Source organism: Aotus nancymaae, unplaced genomic scaffold, assembly GCF_030222135.1.
Source record: "Aotus nancymaae isolate 86718 unplaced genomic scaffold, 86718_ANA_hifiasm-v0.15.2.pri h1tg000021l, whole genome shotgun sequence".
In the NCBI taxonomy this organism is placed as follows: domain Eukaryota; kingdom Metazoa; phylum Chordata; class Mammalia; order Primates; family Aotidae; genus Aotus; species Aotus nancymaae.
The window spans coordinates 10,517,389-10,533,711 of record NW_026988433.1 but is presented as its reverse complement, the minus strand read 5'-3'; the positions used below and the strand labels follow the sequence as shown (position 1 = coordinate 10,533,711).

Genomic DNA, 16,323 nt, shown 5'->3' with positions numbered 1-16,323 from the left:
TTCGAGTCTAGAGTAAGCTTGGTCTCGTCCGGCCGCCGTAAAGGGGTTGGGTCTAGTGTTCTACCGCCAATTTTAACTTGTGGGATGGAACCCAAAGATTAGAGGCGGTTGCGTGAGTCTGGAAGAGGGACGAGATACTTGAGTGTTCCTCTTTAGTTTCTTCAATTGCAGGTGAGGACGGGGAGCTGCGCTGTGTAGGGAACTGGGGGTGCGTTCAGGACGAAGTAGCTGCAGCCTCTGCTCAGTTCCTATTGTTCTCCCCTTGACGCCGGCAGGAGAGAAGTTGGAGTCGATTTTTGCTGGCGGCGATGTCCAGCGGAGAGCGTTCAAGTGTGGAGGCCTAACTGACAGTTTCATCTTGCTGAGTCTCTCCTATTTGCGCACGTATTCTGCATTTTCCCGCCAGAGTGATCTCAAATTATGTATCAAATCAGGCCATTCGTTTGCTGGGTTCCCCCCGCCAACCCTTGCACTAAGAATAAAATTCGGTCTTGAAGTCGAGGTTTTATTGGGCTTCACTGATCTTTCCCTCGCTGTTTTCTGCCCTTGCTTTGACCCGGCAGCAGCGTCAAACGCTTCCGAGCCTCTGAGCCTTTGCACTCTATTTCCTCTGCCTACATCGCTTTCCGCCTAAGCTTTGCATACTTGACTTTTTGTTATTCAGGGCTCAGCTCAGATGTCACCTTCCCTTTCCAGACAAATCCTTCTTCAGCGACCCTTCACCTCTTCCATCTAAGCACTGTTTCCTTAAAATCATTTGCACTTTTTGTAATTGTTTGTGCATTTACTTTTTTTTGTAGAGAGGTAGCGTAACAATTAAGATACCTACTATTTTATTTTTGTCCGTTTTTCCCGCAAGAACATAGACTTCATAATGGCAAAGACATTTTGTGCTTTGTTCACAGCTGTATTCCCAGTTCCTGGAAAGGTGCCTGGCACATAATAAGTAGGTATTCAATAAATGTTTGTTGAATAAGTAAATTTGGCAGTTCTGGGCGGTTTCTCTATTTCACAGATGTGGGAAATTGAGACCCATAAAGGTATTGACTTCAACCTGTCCCTCCTTCATTTCCTCTCTCCCACCCAAACACCAGCCACTAAAACTGTTTTCTATTCTCCAAACATGTTTTGTTTCTGTTTCCTTGTTTATGCTCTTAGGAAGAACTCTTCCAACATTTAAAAAACTATGACCTTCAATTCTCAGCCCAAGTGTTACCTGCTTCCACCAGTAACAAATTAGCTAACACCTAAAACTGAATGTTTGCCAAGAACCAAGCATTGTTCTGTGGACTTTTAAAACTCAAAACATTGGGAGGTTGAAGCAGGAGGAATGTTTGAGCCCAAGAGATCAACGCCAGCCAGGGCAAAATAGTAAGACTCTCAAAAAACCAAAAGTAAAAAATAGAAAACTCTTCCAGTTGGGCACAACTACATTAGTTGGTATTGGTATCCGTGGGAGATTGGTTTCAGGACCTCCCACAGATAGCAAAACCCTAGGATGCTTAAGTCCCTGTCAAAAAATGGCATAGTATTTGCATGTAACCTAGCAACATCTGCCTGTATACTTCAAATCATCTCTAGATTACTTATCTTGCCTAACACAATGTAAATGTAATATGCCGGTAAGTGGAATCTAGGGATGTGGAACTTATGGATATGGAGGGCCAATTGTATATATAGATATATTTTTTCCAAGATGGAGTGCAGTGGGGTAATCTCGGTTTACTGCAACCTCCGCCTCCCGGGTTCAAGCAATTCTCCAGCCTCAGCCTCCCTAGTAGCTGAGACTATAGGTGTGCACCATCAAGTCTGGCTAATTTTTTTGTATTTTTAGTAGAGTGGGGGTTTCGTCACGTTGGCCACGCTGGTCTCGAACTCCTGACCTCAGGTGATCCACCCATCTAAGCCTCCCAAAGTGCTGTGATTACATGCGTGAGCCACCATGCCCTGCCTGTATATTCCTATTTTACAGATTAGAGAATTGAGGAATGGAAAGATTAAGTGCTTACCCAAGGGCAACTACCTAGTCATTGTGAAAGAGCACCAAGTCAGAAATTGTTTCTTCCCTCTGCTATCCCTCTTATAGCTATTACAACATACTTCTAGTAGCACTTATCAAACTAATTGTAATTATTTCATTATCGTTCCCCACCAGTCAAGGATTGTTTTTCTCCTTAGTGTTCTTTTCCCACTCAGACTCCAGATAATATGATTTATGTAAATCTTTGCTTGTTGAGATGGGTAAATGACTCTCCTAAGGTTTCAAGCTTAGTCTTTGGTCCAGAAACCTAATTAATTTTTTCCTTTCCCCTTATCATTTTTATTTATTGTATAAGAATACTATGATAGTATTAATGGACTTTTTCTGAACTTCATCTGGAATCTTATCCTGTGATATCTCAGACAATCTGGCATCTAAGCCTACACTGTTTGCTGCTATATGGATTAAACTTTTATTTCAAATGAAAACTTAGTATAATTCCAAACTAGACACCAAAGTAATGGAAGCTCCAGGATGCATTGGTGAGATCAGAATTGTTGCTTTGTGTATGTAAACCAATATGTTGTTCTCTGGTAATCATTATAACTCTAGTTCCATTTATGTTATTGGCCCAAAGTGTTTAGTGGCCACAGCAGTAACAAGAAGACAGATGTCTGTGTATGGTAATGTTAGGCTTTTGTTTTTGTTTTGTGAGTAAGCTTTCTCATTTCCCAAGGAACCAAGTTCTGTGCAACAAGATAATTTGGTGTCTAATTTTATGTTGTTACAGGAAAGACAGTGGTTCCTGACTCAGGAAGACAGTCTCAGAAACATGTGGAATGATATTGAGCTGCTAACAAATGATGATACTGGAAGTGGCTACCTAAGTGTTGGTTCAAGAAAAGAACACGGAACTGCTTTATATCAAGTAAATTTGCTAGTGAAGATCTCTTCTGAAAAGGTATTGATTATTACACTGTTTCATTCACAGTTTTACTGAGTGCTTAGTAGGCATAGTAGCCCACAGTAAATGTTTTGTGAATGAATATAGCACTTCCTCAGGGAATCAAGATTCAGTCTCAGATTGCTAGAAATTCACATTGGAATACCCACTGCATCATGTCAAGATCAGTATTTTCAAAACTGAAGGATTCATAGCTCCTCTTGATATTTCATGCATACAAAATGTAAGTTGATACGAAGAATATCCACCACTTACTTAGGAAATAAAATGTTACCAGTAGAGTTGAAGGCTCTGAGATTCATCCCTGAATCTGTGTTCCTCCTGTTGCCTACCAGAGTCAAGCACCCTGCTGAGTATGAGGTTTATCCATGCATGTTTTTTTTCTCTTTTTCTAGACTGCAGCAGGACTTCTTTTTTTAAAAAAAAAGACAGGGTTTCACCATGTTGGCCAGGCCAGTCTTGAACTCCTGACCTCAGGTGATCTGCCTCCCAAAGTGTTGAGATTATAGGCATGAGCCACCAAGCCCGGCCTATCCATGCATTTATTTTTACATTTTAACTTTCTTCTGTCAGTAATTGCACTATTCTTGCTTCATGCCTAAAACCTTGTTCTTTGCCTTCTGTAGAAGGTACTATTAGCTGGGTGTGGTGGCACACACATGTAGTCTCAGCTACTTGGGAGGCTGGTATTTAATTATCTCCCCCCCCCCAACTCAAATGGATTCTGACAGATATTTCTCTTAAGAAAAAAGCTAAAGCAAAAGGCAGAGCATCCACTGGGACATTATTCTTAAAGGGTATTAAATTTGTGCTTTTGACTTTTTTTTTTTAACTGAATGATGGGATTTTAAAAAGAAATCGTTCTTTATGCAGCTTTAAGCTTGTGTCTATTGGACTGTGCTGCTTTTTTTTTTGAGACAGTCTCACACTATTGCCTAAGCTGGAGTGCCGTGGCACAATCTGGGCTCACTGCAACCTCTGCCTCCTAGGTTCAAACAAATCTGTCTCCATTTCCCAAGTAGCTGGGATTACAAGTGTGTAACACCGTGCTTGGCTAATTTTTGTATTTTTAGTAGAGATGGGGTTATGCTTTTTAGTAGAGACGGGGTTATACCCTGTTGCCCAGGCTGGTCTTAAACTCCTGGCCTCAAGTGATCTGCCTGCCTCAGCCTCACAAAGCATGAGCTGGGAGGCTGGGATTACCGGCATGAGCCACTGTGCTGGGTTTGTACTGCTTTTAATGTACCACGAATTGTGTTAAAGGCAGTATAGTCCAAAAATAAAATAATTAATATAAGATAAACATTAACTGTGTTATGAGTAGTACAAATAAATCTCATTGTATTTTTTGGCATAAAATTGTTTATTAGAGGCAGAAATTTAAAGTATAGCACAATTTCTTTTTTTTAAATATTTTGAGTCCTCCAAGACATCTGAAAGCACAGTTTCTATAATGAGGAAATGACGTGTTGCGGAGAACCAGCTCGGCTGGGAGACCCCCACCCAGGCAAGCTGAAGGTATTGAGAGAGGCAAACACCCAGATAGCCAACAGATCTATCCTGGGGACCAACAGCCTGAGAGCCTGTGGGGCTTGCAGCTCTCCAGGACTGAAGGCCCCAAGCAGAGATTCATCCATGCTTTTATTTGCTCTTTGACAGGTGATTCTTATTAGTACACAGCTGTTCTACATATACACATAATTCAGAAATATCCCAGGTAGGCAGCTGTTACCTACCTACGACTAATTACAAACTACAAGGTATCCTCCACAAAGGAGCCATGGGGGCAGGGTAAACTTAATGCTTCTCAACAACATGTCTTTATTTTTTAGTATTTGTTTGATTCTTTCAAGACAGGGTCTCATTCTATAGCCCAGGCTGAAGTACAGTGACGTGATCTTGGCTCATTACAACCTCTGCCTCTTGGGTTCAAGTGATTCTCCTGCCTCACCCTCTGGAGTAGCTGGGATTATAGGTGCCTGCCACCATGCCTGGCTAATTTTTGTATTTTTAGTAGAGATAGGGATACACCATGTTGACCAGGCTGGTCTTGAACTCCTGCTCAAGTGATCTGCCTGCCTTGGCCTCCCAAAGTGCTGGGATTAAAGACATGAGCCACCATGCCTGGGCTTTATTTTTTAATATTATCAGGAGCCTTAAAACATGGAAGTGGCTCAGACCTTTGTTGACATCAAGGCTGCTGTTGAAAAATAATAGTGTGTGTGTATAGAGTCTTGGATTCTGTTAGAAACTAAAATTCTATCTATTAGCACGGGGCATATACTTAACACATTTTGAACATCTGCTATGTTCTGAGCCCAATATTAGGCACTTGGACATAAGATGGCATCTTACTCATTCCTTTTAGGATCTTACCTTAATTTTAGGCACACAGGACACAAACAAAGATATTTAGCTGTACAGGTCAGTATATGCTAAATGCCAAATGAACAGTACAGACAGTAAATGTAGTAGGAATTCAGAAGATGGAGAGCTCATTGTGGGTTGGGCAGTTTAAAGAGCATTTTCTTAAGAAACTATGCGTGAGCCTGGTGTGGTGGCACATCCTGTGGTCCCAGCTCTTCAGAGACTGAGGTAGGATAATTGCTTGAGCCCAGGAGTTCGAGGCCAGCCTGGGCAACATAGGGAGACCACATCTTAAAAAAAAAAAAAAATTAAAAATTAACTACACTTGCTTTGGGCCTTAAGAAGGGGAAGAACAGCCTAGGCAGAGATAACAGTGTGGACAGAACCCCAGAAGATATAGTGCCATTCCTTTTTTTTGTTTTTTGAGGTGGAGCTTGCTCTGTTGCCCAGTCTGGAGTGCAGTGGTTCGATCTTGGCTCACTGCAACCTCTGCCTCTCGGGGGTCAAGCGATTCTCCTGCTTTAGCCTCCCCAGTAGCTGGAATTATGGGCATCTGCCACCATGCCCTCCTAATTTTAGTGCCATTCCTTGGTAGCAGTGCCTTTGTGTAACCTTTTACTAGTTGATAAAACAAGTAAAACATAAGAAGGAGGCCGGACGTATTGCCTCACACTTGTATTCCCAGCATTTTGGGTGGTTGAGATGGAAGGATCATTTGAGTACAGAAATCCTAGACTAGCCTGGCCAACATAGTGAAAACCTCATTATATTTAAAAAAAAAAAAAAATTAGCCAGTTGTGGTGGTGTGCACCTGTAATCCCAGCTACTTGGTTTGGGGAGGCAAGAAGATCCCTTGAGGCCAGGAGTTTGAGGCTGCAGTGAGTTATGATAGCATCACTGCATTCCAGCCTGAGCAACAGAGGGAGACCCTGTCTCAAAGAAAAAATAAGATAGAAGAGGGATCAGAATGTTGGAGAATTTTCGAGAATTATACCTGGAGAAGGTGACTTTTGAAATAGTCATAAAATGAGGTGATTAGCTGTATTTTGTCAGGGAAGAATAGGACTAGTTAACATTTATTGAGCATATACTATGTGTGAGGCTCTTTTTTTTTTTTTTAGATCGAGTCTCACTCTGTCACCCAGGCTGGAGTGCAGCGGTATAATCTTGGCTCATTACAACCTCTGCCACCTGGGTTCAAGTGATTTTCGTGCCTCAGCCTCCCAAGTAGCTGGGATTACAGGTGTGCACCACTGTGCCTAGCTAATTTTTGTAGTTTTTAGTAGAGGTGGGGTTTCACCATCTTGGCCAGGCTGGTCTTGAACTCCCGACCTCGTGATCCACTCACCTCATCCTCCCAATATGCTGGGATTGCAGGCATGAGCCACTGTACCCAGCCATGTGAGGCTATTGTAAGCTTTTTACATTAATTCATGTAATCTTTATTCAGGTGAACTTTGTAGGTATTATTATTGTCACCTTTTTTTTTTTGAGACAGTCTTGCTCTGTCCCTCAGGCTGGAGTGCAGTGGCACGATTTCAGCTCACTGCAGCCTCTGCCTCCCGGGTTCAAGCAATTCTCCTGCCTCAGCCTCCTGAGTAGCTGGGATTACAGGTGCCTGCCACTATGCCTGGCTATTTTTTTTTTTTGTATTTTTATTAGAGACTGGATTTCACCATGTTAGTCAGGCTGGTCTCGAACTCCTGACCTCAGGTAATCTGCCCACCTCGGCCTCTCACCACGCCCAGCCTATTACCACTCTTTTACAGGGAGTGAATTGATGCATTTGCCTAAGATCACTCAGCTAATAAGGAAACTGAGCTTACTCAACCACTAATGTTTCCAAGCCCTTCGAGACAGCTATGTGTGGGAAGCCGTCGGCAACAGAAACTGAATACTAGAGACTCTGATTTGGCTTATCTAGTGTTTTTAAAAAGGTTGACTTAGCTGCCAACATTTAAAAATTAAAACATTTCACATAAAGATCCAGCTTCTATTGATGAATTGGGAGGTATGGCCATGCATCCCCACCTGGCTTCCCACTGGCTGGTGTGAAGTAGATTCTGTTCTTTCATATCTATAGGGTCGTGGACCCTCCAGTTCACAGTTTACCACCATTCCCCAGCCTGGTGTATCCATGACACCTAGACTGTATGCCAATCTTGATTAATTCATTATGTTAATGCCTGGCTCCTGTAGCATAAAGTTAATCCTGAGGAAACAAGGACTTGAACATGAGAATCCTTTGCCCTTCCTGCCCATCCTGTACTGTTTTTCTACATAGGATCCTGGATGGATTCAAAATATACCATACAAAGAAAAACTCAATGATTAATTAGTTAGAGGGGCTAAAGAAAAAAAGCCTGTCAAGTTTTAAAGTGGGGTATTTGGGAATTTGATGATACTATTGACAAGTATTGTTAAACTCATAAAAATGTTTTAATTTTAGTCATGCTTTTCTCTCCCACAGGCCTCATTAAATCCAAAGATACATGCATGCAACTTAAGTGATGGATTTATTATTGTAGCCGACCAATCAGTGATATTGCTTGACAGTATTTGTAGATCACTTCAATTGCAACTCTTCTTTGGTAAGTATAATGTAATGAAATAAGATAAATTGGAAGTCAAATGTATCTGCTGCCAATTTCTACTGGATTGTGTCCTCTGCAACCTCCGCCTCCTGGGATCAGGCAATTCTCCTGCCTCAGCCTCCTGAGTAGCTGGGATTACAGGCACGCGCCACCATGCCCAGCTAATTTTTTGTATTTTTAGTAGAGATGAGGTTTCACCATGTTGACCAGGATGGTTTCGATCTCTTGACCTCGTGATCCACCCGCCTCGGACTCCCAAAGTGCTGGGATTACAGGCGTGAGCCACCAAGCCTGGCCCTATTCCATTATTTCTAAGATTTCAAATTAGACCAATTTCAAGTAATTAAACTTGAGTGCTTAGTGCCTTATTTACGCAGGGCGTTAGAGTCAAAGGACACTGAGATGATCCCATCTCTCAATAAATCTACGGGGAAATACACATGTAAAGCAACAACTTAGTTTACTTGCTTATGTTAGAATACTGTGTAAAACATGAGCTCATTTGTGTTCAAATTCCTGAATCTTGTACAGAGTTTTGGATATTTGTATACTTTTAGAATGACTAGCTCTCTGAAAATCCTTTGACATACTTATAAATTAATTCTTCATCAAGCTACAGGGCTTCAAGTACATGCAAATGTAGACTTGAGAGTGAATTAAGGCTGGATGTGGTGGTTTATGCCTGTAATCCTAGCGCTTTGGGAGGCTGAGGAGTGCAGATCACTTGAGGTCAGGAGTTTGAGACCAGCCTGGCCAACATGGTGAAACCCCATTTCTACTAAAAATACAGAAATCACGCCTGTAATCCTGGCACTTTGGAAAGCCCAGGTAGGTGGATTGCCTGAGCTCAGGAGTTTGAGACTAGCCTGGGCAACATGGCGAAATCCTGTTTTCTCTACTAATATACAAAAAATTAGCCAGGCATGGTGACGTGCTCCTGTAGCTCCAGCTACTCAGGAGGCTGAGGTAGGATACTTGCTTGAACTTGGAAGGTGGAGGTTGCAGTGAGCCAAGATTATGCCACTGCACTCTTTAGCCTGGGTGATAGATTGAGACTCCATTTCCAAACAACAACAAATTACCTGGGCATGGTGGCATACACTTGTAATCCCAGCTACTTGGGAGACTGAGGCAGGAGAATCGCTTGAACCCAGGAGGCAGAGGTTATAGTGAGCTAAGATTGTGCCACTGTATTCCAGACTGATAGAGTAAGACTCTTGTCTGAAAAAAAAAAAAGAGTGAATTAAGGGCTAAGTCAGTAATTCTGCTGAGCTTAGACTAAAATATTATGGAAGTTTTTTCTTTCTTGAGTAGAATTTTTTTTGTGTGTGTGAGACAGAGTCTTACTCTGTGGCTCAGGCTGTAATGCAGTGGTACTGTCTTGGCCCACTGCAACCTCCACCTCCTAGGTTCAAGAGATTCTTCTGCCTCAGCCTTCCAAGTAGTTGGGATTACAGGCGCCCACCACGATGCCTGGCAATTTTTGTATTTTTAGTTGAGATGGAGTTTCACCATGTTGGCCAGGATGGTCTCAAACTCCTGACCTCAAATGACCTGCCCACCTTGGCCTCTCAAAGTGCTGGGATTACAGATGTGAGCCACTGCACCTGGCCATTGAGTTGAATTTTTTTTTTTTTATTTTGAGATGGAGTCTTGCTCTTGTCCCCCAGGCTGGAATGCAATGGCGTGATCTTGGCTCACTGCAACCTCCACCTCCTGGGTTCAAGCGATTCTCCTGCGTCAGCCTCCTGAGTATCTGGAATTACAGGCACCTGCCACCACGCTTGGCTAATTTTTGTATTTTTAATAGAGATGGGGTTTCACCATGTTGACCAGGCTGGTCTTTAACTCCTGACCTCAGGTGATCCTCCTGCCCTCAGGTGACCCTCCTGCCTCAGCCCTGCAAACTGCTGGGATTATAGGTGTGAGCCACCACGCCCAGCCTTTTTTTTTTTTGAGATGGAGTTTTGCTCTTGTTGCCAAGGCTAGAGTGCAATGGCACTATCTCCTCTCATGGCAACCTCTGCCTCCCAGCTTATAGCAATTCTCCTGCCTCAGATGATCCGCCAACCTCGGCCTCCCAGAGTGCTGGGATTACAGGTGTGAGCTACCACACCTGGTCTTTTATCAGCTATTCCTGTCTGAAAATATGAGCTTCCTGATGGTGGGAATCTTGTGTTACTGTTCTCAGATATATGCAAAAGGTCTAGAACAATGGTTAGCGTATAGTAAGTGCTCAGTAATTATTTGCTGACCGGCTGCATGCAGTGGCTCACATCTGTAATCTCAGCACTTTGGGAGTCAGAGATGGACAATCGCTTGAGCCCAGGAATTCGAGACCAGTCTGGGTAACGTGGCAAAACACTATCTCTACAAAAAAGCTACAAAAATTAGCTGGCCATGGTGGTGTGTACCTGTGGTCCTAGCTATCTGGGAGGCTGAGGCAAGGGGAATTGCCTGACTGGAGCCAGGAAGTCAAGGCTGCAGTGAGCTGAGGTGGTACCACTGCACTTCAGCCTGAGTAAGCAGAGCGAGACACTGTCTCAAAAAGAAAACAAAACAAAATATTTGTTGACTGAATAAAAGTCAATGACATTCTTTTTTACTTTCATCACAACTGTTTTGCAGTATTTAGAAGTATCTTAAGTAATCATTGTCTTTTAATGACAAAATTTGTATTTTTTTGTATTGAAAATAAGCATTTTCAAAGGAAGAGCATAACTTTGATTTGAAATTTTCAGATACAGAAGTGGATGTAGTTGGCCTTTGTCAAGAAGGAAAGTTTCTTTTGGTTGGTGAGAGAAGTGGCAACCTACATCTTATTCATGTAACATCAAAACAGACACTACTCACTAATGTAAGAGCTTGTTATACTTTAATTTTCATTATTTAAATTATAAATAATCTCTTGGACAACTAAAACTCTAGCAAACTATAACTTAACATGTGTTTTAACTTAAAAGAATTTTTTTTGAACAATTAAACTTTGAAGGTGTTACCACAGCTTGGATCCTGAGTTCTTGGCTCTTGTGTAAATAGAAATTAACACCAGGTCAAACGGAAATTTTCCTGGGTAAGGTTTAGTAGGCTTGTGGCTCAGGGAATCGCAAGGGAGCAGCATATGGGAAAGGGATCCCAGTGCTCGCTCCCCAAAGGTCTTAGCTCTTGTCATTTTGAGGAAGCTGAGGTGAAAAAAGGAGTGACTTGTAGGCATATAGAGGCAGGGAACTTTTAGCACATGTGAATTTTGATAGCATGCTTTTTCATGTGTTGTATGTCTCATTAGCATGTTAAATCTCCATTCCTGGGTGTGATTTTTAGCATCATAATTAGGTTAAAATTAGGAAGTATTCAGTGAAGGGCCAGCGCTGGATTCCATCTTGTCTTCAGCTGGCTGGATCTGGTCAGATTCTTAGCAGGACTGCTGGAGTCCTGCTTTAGTAACCTTGGAAGATGGTCAGGTTTTTATTAGGAATGCTAGAGTCCCACCTTAACACTTTGGGAGAAGTAACTCCAGGAGACAGACGGTTAGGTTCTTGTACTGTTGGGAATTCAGCTTGTTCAGCTAAGTCAGGAGGGAGCAGCTTTCTGCTGTGTGACTTGGGTCAGCTTGTTAAGGAAGGCAGGAAGGTAGAGGAGGGAATGCCCAGGCATATGAAGCCTTTGGGGTCTTGGTTAGCATGTCTCTTGCCTGCCAGGATTCAGTTTCTTCCTTGTACTGAAAGGTATTTTAAATTAAAAGAATTTTTTTTGAAAAATTAAGCTTTGAATGTGTTACCACAGCTCGGATCCCGAATTCTTGGCTCTCGTGTAAATAGAAATTAACACCAGGTCAAACAGAAATTTTCTCAGGCCAGGTTTAGTAGGCTTGTGGCTCAAGGAATCTCAAGGGAGCAGCCTCAAAGGTATTTAGTACGCTTGTCTAAAATAGCTTTCCATTTTAAAAGCAAGATGTTTGTGACTTTCTCAGTGTTGGTTCCCAAGAAAAAAATAAAAAATAAAAAAAAAAACAAACAAAAAAAGCAAGATGTTTGGAATATAGGCAGAATTATTGCTAATGATCATTGATAACTCTAGAGTTTAAAGAATAAAATCCTTGATTGCATTTTTCAGTGTTTAATTTTATTATTTGAAATTAATTTGCATTTAGGCATTTGTTCAGAAAGCTAATGATGAAAATCAGCGGACTTACCAGAAACTTGTCATTGAGAAAGATGGTGCAAATGAAGGTAAGTTTTCTTGAATTTTTTTGAATGACTTCTTTTTTTTCACATGGAGTCTTGCTTTGTCACCCAGGCTGAAGTGCAATGGCCAGTGGCGTGATCTTGGCTCACTACAATCTCCCTCTCCTGGGTTCAAGCGTCTGTTGCCTCAGCTTCCTGAGTAGCTGGGATTACAGTCGTGTGCCACCACACCCAGCTAATTTTTACATTTTTAGTAGAGATGGAGTTTCACCATGTTGGTCAGACTAGTCTTGAGCTCCTGACCTCAAGTGATCTGCCCACCTGGGGCTCCCAAAGTGCTTGGATTATAGGCGTGCGCCACCACACTCAGCCTGAATGACTTCTGTCTAATACCCAATCAAAATTCAAATTTGTAGTTAATAAATTATGTGAATTCATTGTTATGCTACCTACATTTGTTTGTTTGTTTGTTTTTAGAATGAGTTTCACTCTTGTTGCCCAGACTAGAGTGCAATGGCACTATCTCAACTCACCGCAACCTCTGTCCCCCGGGTTCAAGCGCGATTCTACTGCTTCAGCCTCCTGAGTAGCTGGGATTATAGGTGCCTGCCACCACACCCAGCAAATTTTTTTTATTTTTAGTAGAAATAGGGTTTCACAATGTTGGCCAGGCTGGTCTTGAACTCCAGACCTCAGGTGATTAACCTGCCTCAGCCTCCCAAAGTGCTGGGGTTACAGGCGTGAGCCACTGTGCCCAGCCATTTCTGTATTTTTTATGCATTTCTTTTCCTATTAATCCAATTAATATTGTAGGAAACAATTTTTAAATTTTATTTCTTTTTAGAGATTTAAATATATGCTTTTCCTAAATATAATATTCTAAATTTATTTTTAAAGTTTTGAGATTTCTATAGGTTACCAAGGAGACATTATATTCTTTTAAAATGTATTTCTGGGTTTCAGTATATTTATCCTATTTTTATTTTGACAAATGTTAACTGGGCCTTAGTTTATTTTACTATATCTGAGATTTTTGTTTCTGGCATATGCAGTTTGTTGTTTCAATAAAATTTCAAAAGAAGTTATCAGTGTTTTTGCAAATAACTTACTAGTTCTTTGTAAATAAGTTTTATCTGTGACATTAATATTTGATGATTAGCATTTAAATGATCAGGCTGGTGTGGTGGCTCACATCTGTAATCCTAGCACTTTAGGAACCTGAGGTGGAAAGATCACTTGAGTCTAGGAGCTTGAAACCAGCCTGGACAAGAGAGAGACCTCCACCGCTATAAAAAATAAAAAATTAGCCAGATGTGTTGGTGTGTGCCTGTAGTCCCACCTGCTCAGTAGGCTGAATTGGGAGTATCTCTTGGGCCTGGAGGTTGAGGCTGCAGTGAGCTGTTATTGTTCTATTGCACTCCAGCCTGGGAGATAGAGTGAGACCCTGTCTCAAAACAAACAAAAGAAGAGCCAGGCTCAGTGGCTCATGCCTGTAATCCCAGCACTTTGAGAGGTTGAGGTAGGTGGATCACAAGGTCAGGAATTCAGGACCAGCCTGGCCAACTTGGTGAAACCCCATCTCTACTAAAAATACAAAAATTAGCTGGGTGTGGTGGTACATGCCTGTAATCCCAGCTATTCAGGAGGCTGAGGCAAGAGAATTGGTTGAACCCAGGAGGTGGAGGTTGCATTGAGCTGAAATCGCACCATTGCACTCCAGCCTGGGCAACAGAACGAGACTCCCACTCAAAAAAAAAAAAAAAAATTCAAATTGACATTTTTTAAGGTAGTTTCAAATACTGTTTGTATCTGCCCGCCTGCCTTTCTGCCTGCCCGCCCGTCTTTCCTTCCTTCCTTCCTTCCTTCATTTCTTTCTTCCTTCCTTCCTTCTTCCCTCCCTTCCTCCCTCCTTCCCTCCTTCCTTCCTTCCTCTTCTGTCTCCCTCCCTCCCTCCTTCCTTCCTTTCTTCCTTTTCTTTCTTTCCCACATTCAAACAGATGCTGGTTTAAATTTTATATCCATGTGCCTTTTAAAGAAACTGCTTCTGACTTTATTTCAATAGGTATCTATTATATGCTACTTCTTACATACGGTGGATTTTTTTGTATTACAAACCTTCAGCTTTTAAAAATTCAACAAGGTAAGTAATGCATTATATGCTTTTTTTTTTTGCAGCAATATTTACTAGTTTTATTAATTGAGTAATTAGTAAATTTTAAGTCCTCTCTTTAAGCTTATTTTAATTGTATTCAGTGATAATTGAGTATATACTTTTAAGTAGTCAGAGTACACTTTCCTCTATTAGAGCTTTAAAAGTATCTGAATAAATGTAATTTGGGTATGGCCTTCAAGAAGTTTACAGCTTCGTTGGGGAGACAAGACATATGCTAGCACAATAATAAATGCTTTTTAATGCGGTGAATGACCCTGTAAATGGAAATGCCTACATAGTGTTAATAGTGCAGAACGATAATGTATAATATGTTTTAAGCTAGTAGTCTGGACCGTTTGTCCCTCTGAGCCAAGTGAAATTATTTGAGGAATCAATTTCGAACAGATATTTAACTAACATTTTATTTTATTTATTTAATTTTGAGACGGAATCTCTTTCTCTTGCCCAGGGTGGAGTGCAGTGGTGCGATCTCTGTTCACTGCAACCTCCACCTCTCACGTTCAAGTGCTTATTGTGCCTCAGCCTCCTGAGTAACTGGGATGACAGGTGTACATCATTACACCTGGCTAATTTTTGTATTTTTAGTAGAGGCAGGGTTTCACCATCTTGGCCAGACTGATCTTGAACTCCTCATGTCAAGTGATCTGCCCACCTTGCCCTCCCAAAGTGCTGGGATTATAGGCGTGAGCCACCGTGCCCAGCCTAAATGACAGTTTAAAAATATTGATATGCCAGGCCTGTGCTAGGTCTCGGGTAGATGACAAGATTGAAGATATGTTGTTTTCCATAGCTTAATGATGGAGCTGGGAAAGTAAGAGCTATTTCAAACAGTGAGAAGTGCAGGAGAGTTGGAATAGGGAGAAGATCCTCTTAGTAGGAAGTGAGGTGGTAAGGGGAGGTATGGAGAGGCACTGGCTGGTGCCCTGAATATAACATGTCATAGTTTGTGTATTTTGGTCAGGGGCAAAACTTGATTCTCAACAGTGTTCTTTGAACTAGATTGTATTTAATTTCACCTTGACACAAAAGATGTATCTTGTATTATTTTATAGATTAATACTATAAATTTAGCCTGCTTTCTTTTTTAATGCAGCCATTGAGAATGTAGACTTCAGGACAGCAAAAAAGGTAAGAAAATAAAGCCATATTGTCTTCTTAAAGAAATTACATTTAATGTAAATGTAGGAGTGTATTTCTGTACATAATTGGTCTACTTCCTGATATTTTAGGAATTGTGACATTTTAATAACATTTTTATTTAAAAACATTTATAACTGATTGATATAAACTCATTTTAGTGATTTTGTGGAACATAAATATATATTACATATGACATTCTTATTGTTTTTAATTTTGCAGTTACAAGGTCAAATCAAGTCCAGTTTTATTTCTACGGAAAATTATCATACTCTTGGTTGTCTCAGTCTTGCAGCTGGAGATTTAGCAAGTGAAGTCTCTGTGATAATTGGGGTAACTGTTTTTATAAAGTTTTGTTTTTTGTTGCCAAAAGTGTTTCTCACTAAAATGTTGCCTAAAGTGTTTGTCATTAAAATTTAGTAATTTGGTTAAATTACTAAATAATTTGTAACATATAACAGAAACAAAGAAATTATAAAATTAAGGTAATTAAAAATAACTCAATAAATAATTTTCTGTCATGGAAAAAATATTGCATTTTTACTTTCCCTAGTTTTTACCTGAAGTAAAGCATTTCTTTTAATTCTGAGAGCAGACAAAAATGATAGAAAATAAAACCAAAAAATTCCATTGTCATAGTACCTATGACTTTGTCACTAATAGAAAAACAGCACATTATTGCAGCTGTCTTGAAATAATGTTTACACACCACTACTTCAAAATTATGGTCGTCAAAGTTTATCTAAGTGTAGTTACTACTGGTGACATACAGGGACTGCTGATTCTACTGCTTTTTATTTTTTGAGGTTTTTGTGACCTATGTTCGTAAATGAAAGAGATTCTTTTTCAGATGGAGATTAGCGAAAAAGATGTAAATTTTTTGCCCATCCAGCTTCACAGATCCCTTGAATCTTTTTGTTTAT

General features: G+C 40.8%; 1 protein-coding gene across 4 annotated transcripts in view; it reads left to right on the top strand.

Moving 5' to 3' along the window:
* The first annotated feature begins 94 nt into the window (after positions 1-94).
* KNTC1 (kinetochore associated 1) overlaps positions 95-16,323 on the top strand; it is a 102,982-nt gene continuing 86,753 nt past the window's right edge. For all 4 annotated transcript variants that reach the window (XM_021669930.2, XM_012447185.3, XM_012447183.3 and 1 more), the window contains exons 1-8: positions 95-171; positions 2,772-2,942; positions 7,783-7,903; positions 10,648-10,763; positions 12,057-12,135; positions 14,153-14,230; positions 15,357-15,391; positions 15,623-15,733. In XM_021669930.2, coding sequence (XP_021525605.2) covers positions 2,814-2,942; positions 7,783-7,903; positions 10,648-10,763; positions 12,057-12,135; positions 14,153-14,230; positions 15,357-15,391; positions 15,623-15,733 — 669 coding nt within the window. In that variant the 5' untranslated portion in view covers positions 95-171; positions 2,772-2,813. The remainder of the gene's footprint in view (positions 172-2,771; positions 2,943-7,782; positions 7,904-10,647; positions 10,764-12,056; positions 12,136-14,152; positions 14,231-15,356; positions 15,392-15,622; positions 15,734-16,323) is intronic.